Source organism: Scyliorhinus torazame, chromosome 2, assembly GCF_047496885.1.
Source record: "Scyliorhinus torazame isolate Kashiwa2021f chromosome 2, sScyTor2.1, whole genome shotgun sequence".
Lineage (NCBI taxonomy): Eukaryota > Metazoa > Chordata > Chondrichthyes > Carcharhiniformes > Scyliorhinidae > Scyliorhinus > Scyliorhinus torazame.
Genome location: NC_092708.1, coordinates 277502586 through 277527857, shown reverse-complemented (window position 1 = coordinate 277527857; position 25272 = coordinate 277502586). Strand labels below are relative to the sequence as shown.

At 47.1% G+C, this 25272-nt stretch overlaps 1 protein-coding gene across 7 annotated transcripts in view; it reads right to left on the bottom strand.

Annotated features, from left to right (window-relative positions):
- The window catches only part of LOC140398947 (RNA-binding protein 25-like), a 227116-nt gene that overhangs the window by 8008 nt on the left and 193836 nt on the right, over positions 1-25272 (bottom strand). For 6 of the 7 annotated variants that reach the window (XM_072487996.1, XM_072487972.1, XM_072487945.1 and 3 more), the window contains one exon: positions 12179-12226. The exons of the other annotated variant lie outside the window; for it this stretch is intronic. In XM_072487996.1, coding sequence (XP_072344097.1) covers positions 12179-12226 — 48 coding nt within the window. The remainder of the gene's footprint in view (positions 1-12178; positions 12227-25272) is intronic. 7 annotated transcript variants of the gene reach the window in all.

The window sequence follows — 25272 nt, the reverse complement described above, 5'->3', positions numbered from 1 at the left end:
CTCTCCAGCCTCCTTCAGTATTCTGGGGTAGATCCCACCAGGCCCTGGGGACTTATCTACCTTAATATTTTTTAAGACACCCAACACCTCGTCTTTTTGGATCACAATGTGACCCAGGCTATCTACACCCCCTTCTCCAGACTCAACATCTACTAATTCCTTCTCTTTGGTGAATACTGATGCAAAGTATTCATTTAGTACCTCGCCCATTTCCTCTGGCTCCACACATAGATTCCCTTGCCTATCCTTCAGTGGGCCAACCCTTTCCCTGGCTACCCTCTATGTACGTGTAAAAAGCCTTGGGATTTTCCTTAACCCTATTTGCCAATGACTTTTCGTGACCCCTTCTAGCCCTCCTGACTCCTTGCTTAAGTTCCTTCCTACTTTCCTTATATTCCACGCAGGCTTCATCTGTTCCCAGCCTTTTAGCCCTGACAAATGCCTCCTTTTTCTTTTTGACGAGGCCTTCAATATCTCTCGTTATCCAAGGTTCCCGAAAATTGCCGTATTTATCCTTCTTCCTCACAGGAACATGCCGGTCCTGAATTCCTTTCAACTGACACTTGAAAGCCTCCCACATGTCAGATGTTGATTTGCCCTCAAACATCCGCCCCCAATCTATGTTCTTCAGTTCCCGCCTAATATTGTTATAATTAGCCTTCCCCCAATTTAGCACATTCATCCTAGGACCACTCTGATCCTTGTCCACCAGTACTTTAAAACTTACTGAATTGTGGTCACTGTTACCAAAATGCTCCCCTACTGAAACATCTACCACCTGGCCGGGCTCATTCCCCAATACCAGGTCCAGTACCGCCCCTTCCCTAGTTGGACTGTCTACATATTGTTTTAAGAAGCCCTCCTGGATGCTCCTTACAAACTCCGCCCCGTCTAAGCCCCTGGCACTAAGTGAGTCCCAGTCAATATTGGGGAAGTTGAAGTCTCCCATCACCACAACCCTGTTGTTTTTACTCTTTTCCACAATCTGTCTACCTATCTGCTCCTCTATCTCCCGCTCACTGTTGGGAGGCCTGTAGTATACCCCCACCCTTCTTATTCCTGATCTCTACCCATATAGCCTCACTGCCCTCTGAGGTGTCCTCTCGCAGTACAGCTGTGATATTCTCCCTAACCAGTAGCGCAACTCCGCCTCCCCTTTTACATCCCCCTCTATCCCGCCTGAAACATCTAAATCCTGGAACGTTTAGCTGCCAATCCTGCCCTTCCCTCAACCAGGTCTCTGTAATGGCAACAACATCATAGTTCCAAGTACTAATCCAAGCTTTAAGTTCATCTGCCTTACCCGAAATACTTCTTGCATTAAAACATATGCACTTCAGTCCACCAGACCCGCTGTGATCAGCAACTTCTCCCTGTCTACTCTGCCTCAGAGCCCCACTGTCCCTATTCCCTAGTTCTCCCTCAATGCTCTCACCTTCTGACCTATTGCTCCCGTGCCCACCCCCCTGCCATACTAGTTTAAACCCTCCCGTGTGACACTAGCAAACCTCGCGGCTAGGATATTTATGCCTCTCCGGTTTAGATGCAACCCGTCCTTCTTATACAGCTGCCCCGGTCACACCTGCCCCGGAAGAGCTCCCAGTGGTCCAGATAATGGAAACCCTCCCTCCTACACCAGCTGTTTAGCCACGTGTTTAGCTGCTCTATCTTCCTATTTCTAGCCTCACTGGCACGTGGCACAGGGAGTAATCCCGAGATTACAACCCTCGAGGTCCTGTCTTTTAACTTTCTGCCTAGCTCCCTGAACTCCTGCTGCAGGACCTCATGCCCCTACCTGCCTATGTCGTTAGTATCAATATGTACAACGACCTCTGCCTGTTTGCCCTCCCCCTTCAGGATGCCCTCTACCCGTTCGGAGACATCCTGGACCCTGGCACCAGGGAGGCAACATACCATCCTGGAGTCTCTTTCACGTCCACAGAAGCGCCTATCTGTGCCCCTGACTATAGAGTCCCCTATTACTATTACTCTTCTGCGCTTTGACCCTCCCTTCTGAACATCAGAGCCAGCCGTGGTGCCACTGCTCTGGCTGCTGCTGTTTTCCCCTGATAGGCTATCCCCCCCGACAGTATCCAAAGGGGTATATCTGTTCGAGAGGGGGACAACCACAGGGGATTCCTGCACTGACTGCCTGCCCTTTCTGGTGGTCACCCATTTCTCTGCCTGCACCTTGGGTGTGACCACATTTACATAACTGCGATCTATGACGCTTTCCGCCACCTGCATGCTCCTAAGTGTATCCAATTGCTGCTCCAACCGAACCATGCGGTCTGTGAGGAGCTCCAGTTGGGCGCACTTTCGGCAGATGAAGCCATCCGGGACGCTGGAAGCCTCCCGGACCTGCCACATCTCACAGTCAGAGCACAGCACCCCTCGAACTGACATTGCTTCAATTAATTAAAATTAAAAAAAAAAATTTTTTTGAATATTTTTTTTAAAATTTCAAAGTTACTGTTAACTATCTGTTTCCTAGCACTAGATTTCTAATAGAAATACGAAAGCTAAATATAGTAGCTTTATGTCACACACACACACACAAAAACAATCAATCACAGACACACAAAAACAATCACAGACACACAAAAACAATCACAGACACACAAAAACAATCACAGACAAAAACACTCGCACACAAAAACCCATACACACAAAAACACGCATACGCACACAAACACGCATACGCACACAAACACGCATACGCACACAAACACGCATACGCACACAAACACGCATACGCACACAAACACGCATACGCACACAAACACGCATACGCACACAAACACGCATACGCACACAAACACGCATACGCACACAAACACGCATACACTCACAAACACTCATACGCACACAAACACTCATACGCACACAAACACTCATACGCACACAAACACTCATACGCACACAAACACTCATACGCACACACAAACACTCATACACATACAAACACTCATACACATACAAACACTCATACACATACAAACACTCATACACAAAAACACACACACACAAAAACACTCATATACATACACACACACAAGGGCTGAAGGGCCTGTACTGCGCTGTAATGTTCTATGTTCTATGACCTGTGAAACCACTCTAAAGCCATTTACACTATTCCCTTATCGTCCATATGTCTATCCAATGACCATTTGAATGCCCTTAATGTTGGCGAGTCCACTACTGTTGTAGGCAGAGCATTCCACGCCCTTACGACCTCTGACATCTGTCTTATATCTATCGCCCCTCAATTTAAAGCTATGTCCCCTCGAGCTAGACATCACCATCTGATCGTCTTGTATGCTTTTTTTTTTTGCACTGAGTGCTGAATTTGGTGCATTTGTGAGAGTTTGGTGACCGAGGGAGTGCTGAATTTGGTGCATTTGAGTGCGATAGTGAGAGTTTGGTGACCGAGGGAGTGCTGAATTTGGTGCATTTGAGTGCGATAGTGAGAGTTTGGTGACCGAGGGAGTTAGGGGAGGAGGGAGTAAGGTGCTCCTTTCATTTTGTTTCCGACATTTCCGCAAAGAGTGCGAAGAGAGCCAGGAGTTTACAGAAAGTGTAGCTGACTGGGAGCAGGGTCGGAGATCTAGTTAGTCCACAGAGCAGCTATATTCTGTCAGGGAAGAGGGGATGGAGGCTAGGCCAGTTACATGCTCCTCCTGTAGGATGTGGGTGGTGAGGGATACCACCCGTGTCCCCACTGACTATACCTGCGGGAAGTGCACCCAACTTCAGCTCCTCAAAGACCGTGTTAGGGAACTGGAGCTGAAGCTGGATGAACTTCGGATCATCCGGGAGGCAGAGGGGGTGATTGAGAAGAGTTGCAAGGAGGTAATCACACCCAAGGTACAGGACAAGAATAGCTGGGTTACAGTCAGGGGGAAAAAAACAAACAGGCAGAAAGTGCAGGGATCCCTCGTGGCCGTTCCCCTTCAAAACAAGTATACCGTTTTGGATGCTGTTGGGGGGGGGGGATGACCTACCGGGGGAAGGCCCTAGCGGCAAGGTCTCTGGCACTGAGTCTGGCTCTGGGGCTCAGAAGGGAAGGGGGGAGAATAGAAAAGCAATAGTTGTAGGAGATTCAATGGTTAGGGGAATAGATAGGAGATTCTGTGGTCGCGAGCGAGACTCCCGGAAGGTATGTTGCCTCCCGGGTGCCAGGGCCAGGGATGTCTCGGATCGTGTCTTCAGGATCCTTAAGGGGGAGGGTGAGCAGCCAGAAGTCATGGTGCACATTGGTACCAACGACATAGGTAGGAAAAGGGGTGTGGAGGTAATAAACAAGTTTAGGGAGTTAGGCTGGAAGTTAAAAGCCAGGACAGACAGAGTTGTCATCTCTGGTTTGTTGCCGGTGCCACGTGATAGCGAGGCTAGGAATAGGGAGAGAGTGCAGTTGAACACGTGGCTGCAGGAATGGTGTGGGAGGGAGGGCTTCAGGTATTTGGATAATTGGAGCGCATTCTGGGGAAGGTGGGACCTGTACAAGCAGGACGGGTTGCATCTGAACCAGAGGGGCACCAATATCCTGGGAGGGAGGTTTTCTAGTACTCTTCGGGAGGGTTTAAACTAATTTGGCAGGGGAATGGGAACCGGATTTGTTGTCTAGCAACTAAGGTAGCCAATATTCAGGACGCCAAAGCGTGTAATGAGGCAGTGGGGAAGGGAACACTGACAAAGGAGAGTACTTGCAGGCACGGAGATGGGTTGAAGTGTGTATACTTCAACGCAAGAAGCATCAGGAATAAGGTGGGTGAACTTAAGGCATGGATCGATACTTGGGACTACGATGTGGTGGCCATCACGGAAACTTGGATAGAAGAGGGGCAGAAATGGTTGTTGGAGGTCCCTGGTTATAGATGTTTCAATAAGATTAGGGAGGGTGGTAAAAGAGGTGGGGGGGGTGGCATTATTAATTAGAGATAGCATAACAGCTGCAGAAAGGCAGTTCGAGGAGTATCAGCCTACTGAGGTAGTATGGGTTGAAGTCAGAAATAGGAAAGGAGCAGTCACCTTGTTAGGAGTTTTCTATAGGCCCCCCAATAGTAGCAGAGATGTGGAGTAACAGATTGGGAAACAGATTTTGGAAAGGCGCAGAAGTCATAGGGTAGTAGTCATGGGCGACTTTAACTTCCCAAATATTGAGTGGAAACTCTTTAGATCTAATAGTTTGGATGGGGTGGTGTTTGTGCAGTGTGTCCAGGAAGCTTTTCTAGCATTGTATGTAGATTGTCCGACCAGAGGAGGGGCAATATTGGATTTAGTACTGGGTAATGAGCCAGGGCAAGTGATAGATTTGTTAGTGGGGGAGCATTTTGGAGATAGTGACCACAATTCTGTGATTTTCACTTTAGTAATAGATAGGTACGTGCAACAGGGCAAGGTTTACAATTGGGGGAAGGGTAAATACGATGTTGTCAGACAAGAATTGAAGTGCATAAGTTGGGAACATAGGCTGGCAGGGAAGGACACAAGTGAAATGTGGAACTTGTTCAAGGAACAGGTGCTACGTGTCCTTGATATGTATGTCCCTGTCAGGCAGGGAAGAGATGGTCGAGTGAGGGAACCATGGTTGACAAGAGAGGTTGAATGTCTTGTTAAGAGGAAAAAGGTGACTTATGTAAGGCTGAGGAAACAAGGTTCAGACAGGGCATTGGAGGGAGACAAGATAGCCAGGAGGGAACTGAAGAAAGGGATTAGGAGAGCTAAGAGAGGGCATGAACAATCTTTGGCGGGTAGGATCAAGGAAAACCCCAAGGCCTTTTACACATGTGAGAAATATGAGAATGACTCGAGCAAGGTTAGGTCCGATCAAGGACAGTAGCGGGAGATTGTGTATTGAGTCTGAAGAGATAGCAGAGGTCTTGAACGAGTACTTTTCTTCTGTATTTACAAACGAGAGGGGCGATATTGTTGGAGAGGACAGTGTGAAACAGATTGGTAAGCTCGAGGAAATACTTGTTAGGAAGGAAGATGTGTTGGGCATTTTGAAAAACTTGAGGATAGACAAGTCCCCCAGGCCTGACGGGATATATCCAAGGATTCTATGGGAAGCAAGAGATAAAATTGCAGAGCCATTGGCAATGATCTTTTCGTCCTCACTGTCAACAGGGGTGGTACCAGGGGATTGGAGAGTGGCGAATGTCGTGCCCCTGTTCAAAAAAGGGACTAGGGATAACACTGGGAATTACAGGCCAGTTAGTCTTACTTCGGTGGTAGGCAAAGTAATGGAAAGGGTACTGAAGGATAGGATTTCTGAGCATCTGGAAAGACACTGCTTGATTAGGGATAGTCAGCACGGATTTGTGAGGGATAGGTCTTGCCTTACAAATCTTATTGAATTCTTTGAGGAGGTGACCAAGCATGTGGATGAAGGAAAAGCAGTGGATGTAGTCTACATGGATTTTAGTAAGGCATTTGATAAGGTTCCCCATGGTAGGCTTATGCAGAAAGTAAGGAGGCATGGGATAGTGGGAAATTTGGCCAGTTGGATAACGAACTGGCTAACCGATAGAAGTCAGAGAGTGGTGGTGGATGGCAAATATTCAGCCTGGATCCCAGTTACCAGTGGCGTACCGCAGGGATCAGTTCTGGGTCCTCTGCTGTTTGTGATTTTCATGAATGACTTGGATGAGGGAGTTGAAGGGTGGGTCAGTAAATTTGCAGACGATACGAAGATTGGTGGAGTTGTGGATAGTAAGGAGGGCTGTTGTCGGCTGCAAAGAGACATAGATAGGATGCAGAGCTGGGCTGAGAAGTGGCAGATGGAGTTTAACCCTGAAACGTGTGAGGTTGTCCATTTTGGAAGGACAAATATGAATGCGGAATACAGGGTTAACGGTAGAGTTCTTGGCAATGTGGAGGAGCAGAGAGATCTTGGGGACTATGTTCATACATCTTTGAAAGTTGCCACTCAAGTGGATAGAGCTGTGAAGAAGGCCTATGGTGTGCTCGCGTTCATTAACAGAGGGATTGAATTTAAGAGCCGTGAGGTGATGATGCAGCTGTACAAAACTTTGGTAAGGCCACATTTGGAGTACTGTGTACAGTTCTGGTCACCTCATTTTAGGAAGGATGTGGAAGCTTTGGAAAAGATGCAAAGAAGATTTACCAGGATGTTGCCTGGAATGGAGAGTAGGTCTTACGAGGAAAGGTTGAGGGTGCTAGGCCTTTTCTCATTAGAACGGAGAAGGATGAGGGGTGACTTGATAGAGGTTTATAAGATGATCAGGGGAATAGATAGAGTAGACAGTCAGAGACTTTTTCCCCGGGTGGAACAAACCATTACAAGGGGACATGAATTTAAGGTGAAAGGTGGAAGATATAGGAGGGATATCAGAGGTAGGTTCTTTACCCAGAGAGTAGTGGGGGCATGGAATGCACTGCCTGTGGAAGTAGTTGAGTCGGAAACATTATGGACCTTCAAGCAGCTATTGGATAGGTACATGGATTACGATAAAATGATATAGTGTAGATTTATTTGTTCTCAATGGCAGCACGGTAGCATTGTGGATAGCTCAATTGCTTCACAGCTCCAGGGTCCCACGTTCGATTCCGGCTTGGGTCACTGTCTGTGCGGAGTCTGCACGTCCTCCCAGTGTCTGCGTGGGTTTCCTCCGGGTGCTCCGGTTTCCTCCCACAGTCCAAAGATGTGCGGGTTAGGTGAAATGGCCAATGATAAATTGCCCTTGGTGTTGGGTGGAGGTGTTGAGTTTGGGTGCTCTTTCCAAGAGCCGGTGCAGACTCAAAGGGCTGAAAGGCCTCCTTCTGCACTGTAAATTCAATGATAATCTATGATTAATCTAGGACAAAGGTTCGGCACAACATCGTGGGCCGAAGGGCCTGTTCTGTGCTGTATTTTCTATGTTCTATGCCTCAATTAAGTCACCTCTTAACCTTCTTCTCTCCAACGAAAACAGCCTCAAGTCCCTCATAGGATCTTCCCTCCATACCAGGCAACATTCTGGTAAATCTCCTCTGCACCCTTTCCAATGCTTCCACATCCTTCCTATAATGCGGCGACCAGAATTGCACGCAATCCTCCAAATACGGCCGCACCAGACTTTTGTACAGCTGCAACATGACCTCATGGCTCCGAAACTCTACCAATAAAACGCGCACCACAAACACGCGCACCACAAACACGCGCACCACAAACACGCGCACCACAAACACGCGCACCACAAACACGCACCACAAACACGCACCACAAACACGCACCACAAACACGCACACAAAAACACGCACACAAAAACAATCACACACACACACAAAAACAATCACACACACAAAAACAATCACACACGCACACAAAAACAATCACACACGCACACAAAAACAATCACACACAAAAACAATCACACACAAAAACAATCACACACAAAATCAATCACACACAAAATCAATCACACACAAAATCAATCACACACACACACAAAATCAATCACACACACACAAAATCAATCACACACACACACAAAATCAATCACACACACAATCATACACACAAAAACAATCAATCATAAACACACAAAAACACTCACTCATACACACACAAAAACACTCATACACACACAAAAACACGCATACACACACAAAAACACGCATACACACACAAAAACACGCATACACACACAAAAACACGCATACACACACAAAAACACGCATACACACACAAAAACACGCATACACACACAAAAACACGCATACACACACAAAAACACGCATACACACACAAAAACACGCATACACACACACAGAACATAGAACAATACAGCGCAGTTCAGGCCCTTTGGCCCACGATGTTGCACCGAAACAAAAGTCATCTAACCTACACTATGCCATTGTCATGCATATGCTTATCCAATAAACTTTTAAATGCCCTCAATGTTGGCGAGTTCACTACTGTTGCAGGTAGGGCATTCCACGGCCTCACGACTCTTTGCGTAAAGAACCTACCTCTGACCTCTGTCCTATATCTATTACCCCTCAGTTTAAAGCTATGTCCCCTCCTGCCAGCCATTTCCATCCGCGGGAGAAGGCTCTCACTGTCCACCCTATCTAACCCCCTGATCATTTTGTATGCCTCTATTAAGTCTCCTCTTAACCTTCTTCTCTCTAACGAAAACAACCTCAAGTCCATCAGCCTTTCCTCATAAGATTTTCCCTCCATACCAGGCAACATCCTGGTAAATCTCCTCTGCACCCACTCCAAAGCCTCCACGTCCTTCCTATAATGCGGTGACCAGAACTGTACGCAATACTCCAAATGCGGCCGTACCAGAGTTCTGTACAGCTGCAACATGACCTCCTGACTCCGGAACTCAATCCCTCTACCAATAAAGGCCAACACTCAATAGGCCTTCTTCACAACCCTATCAACCTGGGTGGCAACTTTCAGGGATCTGTGTACATGGACACCTAGATCCCTCTGCTCATCCACACTTCCAAGAACTTTACCATTGGCCAAATATTCTGCATTCCTGTTATTCCTTCCAAAGTGAATCACCTCACACTTCTCTACATTAAACTCCATTTGCCACCTCTCAGCCCAGCCCTGCAACTTATCTATGTCCCTCTGTAACCTGCTACATCCTTCCACACGGTCGACAACACCACCGACTTTAGTGTCGTCTGCAAATTTACTCACCCACCCTTCTGCGCCTTCCTCTAGGTCATTGATAAAAATGACAAACAGCAACGCCCCCAGAACAGATACTAGTGGTACGCCACTTGTAACTGAAGTCCATTCTGAACATTTTCCATCAACCACCACCCTCTGTCTTCTTTCAGCTAGCCAATTTCTGATCCACATCTCTAAATCACCCTCAATCCCCAGCCTCCGTATTTTATGCAATAGCCTACCGTGGGGAACCTTATCAAACGCATTACTGAAATCCATATACACCACATCAACTGCTCTCCCCTCGTCTACCTGTTCAGTCACCTTCTCAAAGAACTCAATAAGGTTTGTGAGGCATGACCTACCCTTCTCAAAGCCATGCTGACTATCCCTGATCATATTATTCCTATCTAGATGATTATAAATCTTGTCTCTTATAATCCCCTCCAAGACTTTACCCACTACAGACGCGAGGCTCACCGGTCAATAGTTGCCGGGGTTGTCTCTGCTCCCCTTTTTGAACAAAGGGACCACATTTGCTATCCTCCAGTCCTCTGGCACTATTCCTGTAGCCAATGATGACATAAAAATCAAAGCCAAAGGTCCAGCAATCTCTTCCCTGGCCTCCCAGAGAATCCTAGGCTAAAACCCATCAGGCCCCAGGGACGTATCTATTTTCAGCCTGTCCAGAATTGCCAACACCTCTTCCCTACGTACCTCAATGCCATCTATTCTAATAGCCTGGGTCTCAGCATTCTCCTCCACAACATTATCTTTTTCCTGAGTGAATACTGACAAAAAATATTCATTTAGTATCTCGCCTATCTCTTCAGACTCCACACACAACTTCCCATCCCTGTCCTTGACTGGTCCGACCCTTACCCTAGTCATTCGCTTATTCCTGACATACCTATCGAAAGCTTTTGGGTTTTCCTTGATCCTACCTGCCAAATACTTCTCATGTCCCCTCCTTGCTCGTCTTAGCTCTCTCTTTAGATCCTTCCTCACTACCTTGTAACTATCCATCGCCCCAACTGAAACTTCACACCTCATCTTCACATAGGCCTCCTTCTTCCTCTTAACAAGAGATTCCACTTCTTTGGTAAACCACGGTTCCCTCGCTCGACGCCTTCCTCCCTGCCTGACCGGTACGTACTTATCAAGAACACGCAGTAGCAGATCCTTGAACAAGCTCCACTTATCCAGTGTGCCCAACACTTGCAGCCTACTTCTCTAACCTATCCCCCCCCCCCCCAAGTCACGTCTAATGGCATCATAATTGCCCTTCCCCCAGCTATAACTCTTGCCCTGCGGTGTATACTTATCCCTTTCCATCACTAATGTAAACGTCACCGAATTGTGGTCACTGTCCCCAAAGTGCTCTCCTACCTCCAAATCCAACACCTGGCCTGGTTCATTACCCAAAACCAAATCCAACGTGGCCTCGCCTCTTGTTGGCCTGTCAACATTGTGTCAGGAAACCCTCCTGCACACACTGTACAAAAAACGACCCATCTAATGTACTCGAACTATATCTTTTCCAGTCAATATTTGGAAAGTTAAAGTCTCCCATAATAACTACCCTGTTACTTTCGTTCTTATCCAGGATCATCCTCGCCATCAACAATTAACCAGTTGTATTTTTTGTCTATTTAATGATACTACTAAAAATAAAAAGTTATTAGTGTTTAAATTTACAAACCTGGTGACTATAGTTATTGGGTAGCCAAAGACCTTGGTACTTTTAAACAAAAGTTAATTTCAACTGTGTTGCTACTCTCGGGTCAAGCTGGAATTGACCACATACTGGTCCCAGGTGTCGTAGCATGCTTTAACTTCCTTAATAGATTCCAGCATTTTCCATACGACAGACATTAGGGCTAACTGGTCTATATTTTCCTGGATTCTGTCTCCCTCCTTTCTTGAGCAGGGGAGTTGCACCCGCTATTTTCCAATCTGATGGGACCTTTCCAGATTCTCAGGAATGTTTGGAAATCTATAATTAATGCATCTACTATCTCAGCAGCGATTTCTTTTCAGAGACTGGGATGCAGGTCATGAGGTCTTGGGGACTTGCCAGCCTTTAGTTCAAATTTTCCTGAAGATTGTAATTAAGATCCTCCCTCCCTTTCACCTCCTGATTTACAAGTATTTCTGGGATATTATTTGTCTTCTACGTGAACCTTTCATGATTTCCTTATTTCCCATTAATTTCCTAAACTTTCTCTCTTGAGGATTAATACTCACTTCAATTCATCCTTTCCTTTAGAAATACTTGCAGAAACTCTTGCAATCTGTTTTTATATTCACAGCCAGATTTGTTTAATTTTTCTTTTTCTTTCTCTGTTAATTTTTCATCATTTGCTGGTTTTTAATTTCTGTCCAATCTTCCGACCCATCACTAACCATGCCATTCTTTAAGCACTTACCATATTGGAAATTTGCCACCTAAAGCAACATTTTCATAAATATAGGGTATAATGGAATACAGAATCTAAAAAGAAAATAAGCAAAAAAAAAAAAAAAAAAAAAACTTACCATGGCCACATCATCTAAAATGCTCTGTGGTGAACTGTGCGCCATGACCTGGGGAAGCAAATTATTTCAGTCACAAGCGACATTTACGATGAAATTAAAATTTAACATATTGGCAGAGCACACATTCAATGCTTAGCCAATGTTCTAAAAACTCCTACTGCTGAGTTTTCAGTACAGCCTGATAAAAGTATTCACAAAGCCTGCAAAAAAAATCAATTAAACAACGCAAGATGGAGAGGAACATGTGTTCTCATATCGGATTCATAAATTTGTAGTTTGCTTATCATAATTTTTGAGTTTTACTGACAGAGATAAAGTAGATTTGGTCTCGTGATACTGATGAACCTTCAACTAAACTGAGAACCTTTCAAAATGTCATATGTTATGATTAAGAGGTTTATAAGATTGTTATGTTTTGGAACCATCTTAATTTCAGGTAAAACAGAGAAACATAGACATATACTGTACAGCACAGTACAGACCCTTCGGCCCACGATGTTGTGCCGACCATTTATCCTAATCCAAGGTCAACCTAACCTCCACCCCTTCAATTTACTGCTGTCCATGTGCCTGTCCAAAATTCGCTTAAATGTCCCTAATGACTTAGACTCCACCACCTCTGCTGGCAGTGCACTCCACACCCACCACTCTCTGTGTAAGGAACCGACCTCTGACATCTCCGCTATATCTTCCTCCAATCACCTTAAAACTATGTCCCCTCATGACAGCCATTTCCACCCTGGGGAAAAGTGTCTAGCTATCCACTCTATCCATGCCTCTCATCACCTTGCACACCTCTATCAAGTCACCTCTCTTCCTTCTTCGCTCCAGTGATAAAAGCCCGAGCTCCCTCAATCTTTTCATAAGACATGCCCCTCCATTCCAGGTAGCATCCTGGTAAATCTCCTCTCCAAAGCATCCACATCCTTCCTGAGGCAACCAGAACTGGACACAATATTCCAAGTGTGGTCTAACTAGGGTTTTATAAAACTGCAGCAAAACCTCGCGGCTCTTAAAATCATCCCCGTAAATGAAGGCCATCACACCATACGCCTTCTTAACAACCCTATCAACCTGGGTGGCAACTTTGAGGAATCTATGTACGTGGACCCCAAGATCCCCCTGTTCCTCCACACTTCCAAGAATCCTGCCTTTAACCCTGTATTCAGCATTCAAATTCGACCTTCCAAAATTAATCACTTCACATACATCTCGGTTGAATTCCATCTGCCACTTCTCAGCCCAGCTCTGCATCCTGTCAATGTCCTGTTGTAACCTGCAACAACCCTCAACACTATCTACAACTCCCCCAACCTTCGTGTCATCGGCAAACGTACTAACCCACCCTTCCACTTCCTAATCCAAGTCATTTCTAAAAACCACAAAGAGCAGAGGTCCCAGAACAGATCCCTGCGGGACACCACTGGTCACCGACCTCCAGGCGGAATACTTTCCATCCACTACCACTTGCTTTCTTCTTTCGGCCAGCCAATTCTGTATCCAGACAGCCAAATTTCCCTGTACCCCCGGCCCCCTGATTTTCGGAATGAGCCTACCATGGGGAACTTTATCAAATGCCTTACTGAAATCCACATACACCACATCCACTGCCTGACCTTCATCAAGTGTCTCGTCTTACCGGTGCCACGTGCTAGTCAGAGTAGAAATGACAGGATATATAGGGGAATACGTGGCTGAAGAGATGGTTACAGGGGGAGGGTTTCAGATTCCTGGGGCATTGGGACCAGTTCTGGGGAGGTGGGACCTGTACAAACTGGACGGGTTACACCTGGGCAGGACTGGAACTGATGTCCTAGAGCGGTTGGGGAAGGTTTAAACAAATATGCCAGGGGGATAGAAACCTAAGCAAGGAGTCAGAGAAAGAGGGAGCAAGGACAAAAGCAAAAGGTAGAGAAGTAAATAATAAAAGTGATAGGTGGAGAAACCAAGGATAAAATTCAAACAGGGCAGTTGAGAAACATATTGGGAGCAAGACAAGCATTGTTAAAAAGACAAACTTAAAGGCTCTGTGCCTTAATGCACGGAGCATTTGCAATAAAGTGGATGAACTAATCGCGCAGATAAATATAAACGGGTATGATATAATTGGAATTGCGGAGTCATGGCTGCAGGGTGAACAGGGATGGGAACTGAATGTCCCAGGGTTCTCAGTATTTAGGAAGGACAGGCATAAAAGAAAAGGTGGTGGCGTGGCACTGCTGGTTAAAGAGGAAATTAACACAATAGTGAGAAAGGATATTAGCTCTGACAATGTGAAATCTGTATGGGTAGAGTTGAGAAATACCATGGGGCAAAAAACATTAGTAAGTGTCATATATAGACCCCCAAACTGCACTGGTGAGGTTGGGAATGGCATTAAACAAGAAATTAGAGATGCATGTAATAAGGGAATATTGGTGATCATGGGTGATTTTAATACAAAGAACAAAGAAATGTACAGCACAGGAACAGGCCCTTCGGCCCTCCAAGCCCGTGCCGACCATGCTGCCCGACTAAACTACAATCTTCTACACTTCCTGGGTCCGTATCCCTCTATTCCCATCCTATTCATGTATTTGTCAAGATGCCCCTTAAATGTCACTATTGTCCCTGCTTCCACCACCTCCTCCGGTAGCGAGTTCCAGGCACCCACTACCCTCTGCGTAAAAAACTTGCCCCGTACATCTACTCTAAACCTTGCCCCTCTCACCTTAAACCTATGCCCCCTAGTAATTGACCCCTTTACCCCGGGGAAAAGCCTCTGACTATCCACTCTGTCTATGCCCCTCATAATTTTGTAGACCTCTATCAGGTCGCCCCTCAACCTCCTTCGTTCCAGTGAGAACAAACCGAGTATATTCAACCGCTCCTCATAGCTAATGCCCTCCATACCAGGCAACATTCTGGTAAATCTCTTCTGCACCTTCTCTAAAGCCTCCACATCCTTCTGGTAGTGTGGCGACCAGAATTGAACACTATACTCCAAGTGTGGCCTAACTAAGGTTCTACACAGCTGCAACATGACTTGCCAATTCTTATACTCAATGCCCCGGCCAATGAAGGCAAGCATGCCGTTTGCCTTCTTGACTACCTTCTCCACCTGTGTTGCCCCTTTCAGTGACCTGTGGACCTGTACTCCTAGATCTCTTTGACTTTCAATACTCAAGGGTTCTACCATTCACTGTATATTCCCTACCTGCATTAGACCTTCCAAAATGCATTACCTCACATTTGTCCGGATTAAACTCCATCTGCCATCTCTCCGCCCAAGTCTCCAAACAATCTAAATCCTGCTGTATCCTCTGACAGTCCTCATTGCTATCCGCAATTCCACCAACCTTTGTGTCGTCTGCAAACTTACTAATCAGACTAGTTACATCTTCCTCCAAATCATTTATATATACTACAAACAGCAAAGGTCCCAGCACTGATACCTGTGGAACAACACTGGTCACAGCCCTCCAATTAGAAAAGCATCCTTCCATTGCTACTCTGCCTTCTATGACCTAGCCAGTTCTGTATCCACCTTGCCAGCTCTCCCCTGATCCCGTGAGACTTCACCTTTTGTACTAGTCTACCATGAGGGACCTTGTCAAAGGCCTTACTGAAGTCCATATAGACAACATCCACTGCCCTACCTGCATCAATCATCTTAGCGACGTCCTCAAAAAACTCTATCAAGTTAGTGAGACACGACCTCCCCTTCACAAAACCATGCTGCCTCTCACTAATACGCCCATTTGCTTCCAAATGGGAGTAGATCCCGTCTCGAAGAATTCTTTCCAGTAATTTCCCTACCACTGAAGTAAGGCTCACCGGCCTGTAGTTCCTTGGATTATCCTTGCTACCCTTCTTAAACAGAGGAAAAACATTGGCTATTCTCCAGTCCTCCGGGACATCCCCTGAAGACAGTGAGGATCCAAATATTTCTGTCAAGGCCTCAGCAATTTCCTCTCCAGCCTCCTTCAGTATTCTGGGGTAGATCCCATCAGGCCCTGGGGACTTAGCTACCGTAATATTTTTTAAGACACCCAACACCTCGTCTTTTTGGATCTCAATGTGACCCAGACTATCTACACATCTTTCTCCAGACTCAACATCTACCAATTCCTTCTCTTTGGTGAATACTGATGCAAAGTATTCATTTAGTACCTCGCCCATTTCCTCTGGCTCCACACATAGATTCCCTTGCCTATCCTTCAGTGGGCCAACCCTTTCCCTGGCTACCCTCTTGCTTTTTATGTACGTGTAAAAAGCCTTGGGATTTTCCTTAACCCTATTTTCCAATGACTTTTCGTGACCCCTTCTAGCCCTCCTGACTCCTTGCTTAAGTTCCTTCCTACTTTCCTTATATTCCACGCAGGCTTTGTCTGTTCCCAGCCTTTTAGCCCCGACAAATGCCTCCTTTTTCTTTTCGACGAGGCCTATCTCTCGTTATCCAAGGTTCCCGAAAATTGCCGTATTTATCCTTCTTCCTCACAGGAACATGCCGGTCCTGAATTCCTTTCAACTGACACTTGAAAGCCTCCCACATGTCAGATGTTGATTTGCCCTCAAACATCCGCCCCCAATCTATGTTCTTCAGTTCCCGCCTAATATTGTTATAATTAGCCTTCCTCCAATTTAGCACATTCATCCTAGGACCACACTTATCCTTGTCCACCAGTACTTTAAAACTTACTGAATTGTGGTCACGGTTACCAAAATGCTCCCCTACTGAAACATCTAGCACCTAGCCGGGCTCATTCCCCAATACCAGGTCCAGTACCGCCCCTTCCCTAGTTGGACTGTCTACTGTTTTAAGAAGCCCTCCTGGATGCTCCTTACAAACTCCGCCCCGTCTAAGCTCGAAGTTCATCTGCCTTACCCGTAATACTTCTTGCATTAAAACATATGCACTTCAGGCCACCAGACCCGGTGTTCAGCAACTTCACATCAGTAATCTTCACATAGATTGGGCAAATCAAATTAGCCATAATGCCGTAGAGGGGGAATTCCTGGAGTGTATACGGGATGGTTTTCTTGACCACTATGTGGAGGAACCAACTAGAGAGCAGGCCGTCGTAGACTGGGCACTAAGTGAGGCCCAGTCAATATTGGGGAAGTTGAAGTCTCCCATCACCACAACCCTGTTGTTTTTACTCTTTTCCAAAATGTGTCTACCTATCTGCTCCTCTATCTCCCGCTGGCTGTTGGGAGGCCTGTAGTAAACCCCCAACATTGTGACTGCACCCTTCTTATTCCTGATCTCTACCCATATAGCCTCACTGCCCTCTGAGGTGTCCTCCCACAGTACAGCTGTGATATTCTCCCTAACCAGTAGCGCAACTCCGCCTCCCCTTTTACATCCCCCTCTATCCCGCCTGAAACATCTAAATCCTGGAACGTTTAGCTGCCAATCCTGCCCTTCCCTCAACCAGGTCTCTGTATTGGCAACAACATCATAGTTCCAAGTCCTAATCCAAGCTCTAAGTTCATCTGCCTTACCCGTAATACTTCTTGCATTAAAACATATGCACTTCAGGCCACCAGACCCAGTGTTCAGCAACTTCCCATCAGTAATCTTCACATAGATTGGGCAAATCAAATTAGCCATAATGCCGTAGAGGGGGAATTCCTGGAGTGTATACGGGATGGTTTTCTTGACCACTATGTGGAGGAACCAACTAGAGAGCAGGCCGTCTTAGACTGGGTACTGTGTAATGAGAAGGGAACCATTGCCAATCTGGCTGTACGAGACCCCTTGGGGATGAGCGACCATAACATGATAGAATTTTTTATCAAGATGGAGAATGAAGTAGTTGATTCGGAGACTCGGGTGCTGAATCTTCATAAAGGGAACTATGAAGATATGAGATGTGAGTTGGCCTTGACAGATTGGGGAGAGTTACTTAAAGGGATGACAGTGGATAGATAATGGCAAACATTCAAGGAACGCATGGAGGAACTCCAGCAACTGTTCATTCCTGTCTGGCACAAAAGCAAAGGGGTGAGTTGGCCTTGACAGATTGGGGAGAGTTACTTAAAGGGAAGACAGTGGATAGATAATGGCAAACATTCAAGGAACGCATGGAGGAACTACAGCAACTGTTCATTCCTGTCTGGCACAAAAGTAAAGGGGTTAAGAGGGCAATCCATGGCTTACAAAGGAAATTAGAAATGGTACCCGATACAAGGAAGAAGCATACAGATTGGCCAAGAAAAATAATAGGTCTGAGGATTGGGAGCAGTTTAGAATTCAGCAAAGGGCGAAGGGATTAAGAAGGGGTCGGAAAGTACGAAAGGAAGCTTGCAGGGAACATAAAGACTAAGAGTTTCTACAGATATGTGAAAAGAAAGAGATTGGTAAAGAGAAATGTCGGCCCACTTCAGACAGAAACAGGGGAATACATAATAAGGGACAAAGAAATGGCCGAGCAATTGAATACATACTTTGGCTCGGTCTTCACAAATGAGGACACAAATCAGATCCCAGAAATGTTGGAGAATGAAAGCTTTAGTGAGAGGGAAGAACGGAGGGAGATCAACATTAGTAGAGAAATTGTGCTGGGAAAACTGATGGGATTTAAGGCAGATAAATCCCCAGGGCCTGCGAATATGCATCCCAGAGTGCTTAAGGAGGTGGCTCTGGAAATAGTGGATGCATTGGTGGTCATGTTCCGGGATTCTATAGACTCTGGAACGGTCCCTGCAGATTGGAGGGTAGCTCACGTCACTCCGATATTCAAAAAGGGAGGTAGAGAGAAAGCAGGGAATTATAGACCAGTAAGCCTAACATCGGTAGTGGGGAAAATGCCATTATCAAGGACTTTATAGCGGAACATTTAGAAAGCAGTGGCAGGATCAGTGAGAGTCAGCATGGATTTATGAAGGGAAAATCATGCTTGACAAATCTGTTGGAATTCTTTGAAGATGTAACCAGTACAGTTGACAAGGGGGAGCCAGTCGATGTGGTATATTTGGACTTTCAGAAGGTGTTTGACAAAGTCCCGCATAAGACATTATTGTGCAAAATTAAAGCGCATGGGATTGGGGGAAATGTATTGAGGCGGATAGAAAACTGGTTGGCAGAGAGGAAACAGAGTAGGCATTGATGGGTCCTTTTCAAATTGGCAGTCAGTAACCAGTGGGGTACCACAGGGATCGGTGCTGCGACCCCAACTATTCACAATATATATATAAATGATTTGGATGAGGGAACAAAATTTAACATCTCAAAGTTTGCAGATGATATCAAATTAGGTGAGAGGGTGAATTGTGACGAGGATGTAGGGATCCTACATCAAGATCTGGACAGGTTGGGCGAGTGGGCAAACCAATGGCAGATGCAGTATAATTTTGATAAGTGTGAGGTTATTCATTTTGGAAGCAAAAACAGGACAGCAGATTACTACCGGAATAGATGCAGGTGCAACAGGCGGTAAAGAAGGCGAATGGTATGTTACCCTTCATTGCGAGAGGCTACGAGTATAGAAGCAGGAATGTGTTGCTGCAATTGTACAGGGCCTTGGTGAGGCCACACTTAGCATAGTGTGTGCAGTTTTGGTCTCCTTCTCTGAGGAAGGATGTTCTTGCTCTCGAGGGAGGGCAGCCAAGGTTTACCAGACTGATTCCAGGGATGGCGGGACTGTCATATGAGGAGAGATTGACTGGGTTGGGATTGTTCTCGCTGGAGTTCAGAAGAATGAGGGGGAGGATCTCATAAGAGACTTATAAAATTCTAACAGGTCGAGACAGGGAAGATGCAGGGCAAATGATACAAATGATGGGTGTGTCCAGGACCAGGGGTCACAGCCTGAGGATTCAGGGTAAACCATTGCGGACAGTGATAAGGAGACATTTCTTCACACAGAGTGGTGAGCCTGTGGAATTCATTACAGGAAGTAGTTGATGCTAAAACTTTGAATACATTCAAGAGGCGGCTGGATACAGCACTTAGGGAGAATGGGATCAAAGGCTATGGGGAGAAAGCAGGATTAGGCTATTCAGTTGGATGATCAGCCATGATCGTGATGAATGGCGGAGCAGGCTCGAAGGGCCAAAATGGCCTCCTCCTGCTCCTATCTTCTGTGCATATATGTCACATCCTCAAAGAATTCTATGAAGCTTGTGAGGCATGACCTGCCCCTCACAAAGCCTTGCTGACTATCTTCAATCAAACTATGTTTTTCTAAATAATCATAAATTCTATCTCTCAGAATCCTTTCCAATATTTTGGTCACCACAGACGACTGATGGGTCTGTAATTCCCAGGGGTTTCCTTATTCCCTTTCTTGAACAGGGGAACAACATTCACCTCCCTCCAATCATCTGCTACTACTCCAATGGAGAGAGAGGATGCAAAGATCATCGCCAATGGCGCAGTAATCTCCTCCTCGTTTCCCGTAGTAACCTTGAGTATAACCCGTCAGGCCCAGGGGACTTATCTATCCTGATCCTTTTCAAAATTTCCAGCACATCCTCCTTCTTAATATCAACTTGTTCGAGTCTATTAACCTGATTCACACTGTTCTCATGAGCAACAAGGTCCCTCTCTCTAGTGAATACTGAAGCAAAAACAAGTAGTAATGTGACCTGAAGTCTGGGGCAGTTAAGGATCAAAGAGAGGCCCAAATTGTATTCCTGAGGTGATGGTGTAAGGTGCTCACATTTGGAGACAATGGCAGCAATCCAAGTGTCCCAAAGCTCCAAAAATGTGAAAGTATTGGCTTGCAAAGAATTATGCTGTAAACTGTCCAATTACTTCGAAGATAAGTCACCAGGGCCAGATGGATTGTTTCCAAGGCTGCTGAACAAGGACAGGGAGGAGATAGCAGACGATATGAGAATGGTTTCGCAATCCTCACTAACGATGTGGAGATGCCGGCGTTGGACTGTAAGAAGTCTTACAACACCAGGTTAAAGTCCAACAGGTTTGTTTCGATGTCACTAGCTTTCGGAGCGCTGCTCCTTCCTCAGGTGAATGAAGAGGTATGCTCCAGAAACATATATATATATATATATATATATATATATATAGACAGATTCAAGGATGCCAGACAATGCTTGGAATGCGAGCATTAGCAGGTGATTAAATCTTTACAGATCCAGAGATGGGGTAACCCCAGGTTAAAAAGGTGTGAATTGTACCAAGCCAGGACAGTTGGTAGGATTTCGCAGGCCAGATGGTGGGGGATGAATGTAATGCGACATGAATCCCAGGTCCCGGTTGAGGCCGCACTCATGTGTGCGGAACTTGGCTATAAGTTTCTGCTCGGCGATTTTGCGTTGTCGCGGGTCCTGAAGGCCGCCTTGGAGAACGCTTACCCGGAGATCAGAGGCTGAATGCCCTTGACTGCTGAAGTGTTCCCCGACTGGAAGGGAACATTCCTGCCTGGTGATTGTCGCGCAATGTCCGTTCATTCGTTGTCGCAGCGTCTGCATGGTCTCGCCAATGTACCACGCTTCGGGACATCTTTCCTGCAGCGTATGAGGTAGACAACGTTGGCCGAGTCGCACGAGTATGTACCGCGTACCTGGTGGGTGGTGTTCTCACGTGTAATGGTGGTATCCATGTCGATGATCTGGCACGTCTCGCAGAGATTGCCACAGCTGTGTGGTGTCGTGGTCACTGTTCTGAAGGCTGGGTAGTTTGCTGCAAACAATGGTTTGTTTGAGGTTGCGCGGTTGTTTGAAGGCAAGTAGTGGAGAGTGGACTACTCTCCAAAGTCAGTTACATTCTTGGACACACTCGTCTCCATCAAGGACGGTCACCTCAGCACTTCGCTTTACAGCAAATCCACGGATAACCTCACGATGCTCCACTTCTCCAGCTTCCACCCTAAACACATTAAAGAAGCCATCCCCTATGGACAAGCTCTCCGTATACACAGGATCTGCTCAGACGAGGAGGAGCGTAACAGACATCTACAGACGTTGAAAGATGCCCTCGTACGAACGGGATATGGCGCTCGACTCATCGATCGACAGTTCCAACGCGCCACAGCAAAAAACCGCACCGACCTCCTCAGAAGACAAACATGGGCGACTTCTGGTTGCGGTGATGCCTTGCTAGCCGCACGTTTCGGCGGCTCCAGCTCCGACGGACCTTCAGGCTCTTTGAAGAGCCCCAACGGGAAATTTTTGGGCGACGCAACCCGGTGTGGGGTGAGTGAGAAGGGAGTCCTCCCCCCCCCACAACGAAGGAGGAAAAAAACGGCGGCGGCGGCTGCAGCGCGAGGAATCGTCGACCAAAGAGACAGAAAGGGAGAAGCACAAGATGGCGGCGGAGAAAGCGCAGGCGACATGGGGGCCCGAGCAGGATGAATTTTTGAGACGGTGCGTGGAGCTGCTGAAAAGGGAGGTGCTGACCCTGATGCTACAGGCAATTGAGGGGCTCAAGGAGACACAAAAGACCCAGGAGACAGAGCTCCGCATGGTGGAGCAGAAGGTGACGGATAATGAGGACGAGATTCTGGGCCTGGCGGTTAAGACACAGACGCATGAGGCACTTCATAAAAAGTGTACTGAAAGGATCGAGGCCTTAGAAAACGGAGCGCGAAGGAAGAACCTTCGGATACTGGGTCTCCCTGAGGGTGTGGAAGGAGGGGACTGTGGAGCTTATGCAAGTACGATGCTGAGCTCACTGATGGGTGCTGAGGCCCCTACGGGCCCCTTGGAGGTGGAGTGGGCACATCGGATCCCGGCGAGAAGACCAAAAGCGGGAGAACCACCCAGGGCGATAATCGTGCGATTTCACCGCCTTAAGGATAGAGAAGAGGTCCTGAGATGGGCTAAAAAGGTGCGGAGTAGCAGATGGGAGAATGCAGTGGTACGGGTGTACCAGGATTGGAGTGCGGAGGTGGTGAGAAGGAGGGCGAGCTTTAACCGAGCCAAGGAGGTGTTGCATAAAAAGGTGAAGTTCGGGATGCTGCAGCCGGCAAGACTATGGGTCACGTATCAGGAGAGACACCATTATTTCGAGACGGCGGAGGAAGCATGGACCTTTATCAAAGAGGAGAAATTGGATCGGAACTGAGGGACTGATGCTGCAGGAAATGTTATTGTTAATGTTATGGTTGAAGTTAATTGAGAAGTAAATTGGGAAGGGGGGAGACATTGGGAAATGTGGGCGCCGGTGAGGGGGGAAAGACGGGACATAGATGGAGAATGAGGAAGGGGAGGGGGAGGTGAAAGGGAGCTGTGCCACAAGGGGCGGGTCAGGTAAAGGGATGTTCCCGCGCCAGAAAGAATATGGCGGGAAGGCAGGTGCAAGGCGGATGGGAGTTCCCCACACGGGGGGGTCGAGGAGTGAGCAGGAGTAGCCGGGGTCAGTTGAAGTCAGCGGACTTACAGAAGTAATATGGGGGGAGCAATCACGCGAGAAAGAGATCTAGCGGGGGGGGGGAGAACTGGGTTGCTGCTGCGGAAATCCAAAAGGAAATGGCTAAAGAGTGGGTGGACGGGGATGGTATGCGACGCTGGGGGAGCGAGTGGGAGCGCGGAGGCGGGATATGGGACTGGCCTAGAGAAGGTAATGGCTAGTCGACACGGGAGGGGGGCAGGTAGCCCCCTAGTGAGGCTGATCACGTGGAACGTGAGAGGCCTGAACGGACCGATAAAAAGGGCCCGAGTGCTCGCGCATTTGAAAGGACTAAGGGCAGACGTGGTTATGCTCCAAGAGACGCACCTAAAGGTGGCGGACCAAGTTAGGTTAAGGAAAGGATGGGTGGGACAGGTGTTCCATTCAGGACTAGACGCAAAGAACAGAGGAGTGGCCATTTTGGTGGGGAAACGGGTAGCATTTGAAGCAAAGAACATCGTAGCAGATAGCGGAGGTAGATATGTAATGGTGAGTGGCAGGCTGGAGGGAATGGAGGTCGTGTTGGTTAATGTATATGCCACGAACTGGGACGATGCGGGATTTATGAGACGGATGCTGGGGCGTATACCGGACCTGGAGGTAGGAAACTTGATTTTAGGAGGGGACTTTAATACTGTGCTGGACCCGGGGCTAGATAGATCCAGCTCAAGGACCGGAAGAAGGCCGGCAGCGGCCAAAGTGCTTAAGGGGTTTATGGACCAAAAGGGGGGAGTGGATCCATGGCAATTTCTTAGACCTAGGGCTAGGGAGTTCTCCTTCTTCTCCCATGTCCATAAAGTGTACTCCCGGATAGATTTTTTTGTTTTGGGAAGGTCGTTGATCTCTAGGGTGGAAGAAGCTGAGTATTCAGCCATAGCGGTTTCGGACCATGCCCCACATTGGGTGGACCTGGAATTAGGAGAGGAAAGGGAGCAGAGAGCACTCTGGCGATTAGATGTGGGATTGATGGCGTATGAGGGAGTGTGTGCAAGAGTGCGGGGGTGTATTGAGAGATACCTGGAGGTCAATGACGACGGCGAGGTCCCTGTGGGAGTGGTGTGGGAAGCACTAAAAGCGGTGGTCAGAGGAGAGCTGATCTCCATTGGGGCCCACAAAAGGAAAACAGAGGCCAAGGAAAGGGAAAGATTACTGGGGGAGATTTTAAGGGTGGATAGGGAATTTGCAGAGACCCCGGAGGAGGGACTGTACAGGGAGAGGAGACGACTCCAGACGGAGTTTGACCTTCTGACCACCAGAAAGGCGGAGGTGCTGTGGAGGAAGGCACAGGGGAGGAGGTATGAATATGGGGAAAAGGCTAGTCGCCTGCTGGCTCATCAATTGCAAAAGAGGACAGCAGCAGATAGAAGGAATTAGAGACGAAAAGGGAGACATGGTGCGAAGAGCAGGAAAGATAAATGAGGTGTTCAAGACCTTTTATGAGGGACTGTATAGGTCTCAACCCCCAGAGGGAGAGGAGGGGATGCGGCAGTTCCTGGATCAATTGAGGTTCCCGAAAGTGGAGGAGCAGGAGGTGGTAGGCCTGGGGGCACCGATTGGGGTGGACGAGGTTATGAAGGGACTGGGAAGCATGCAAGCATGGAAGGCTCCGGGACCAGACGGGTTCCCGGTGGAATTTTACAGAAAATGTGTGGACTTGTTGGCCCCGTTGATGGTGAGGACGTTCAATGAGGCCAGGGAAGGAGGGACTTTACCCCCGACAATGTCGGAGGCGACGATATCGCTAATTGTGAAG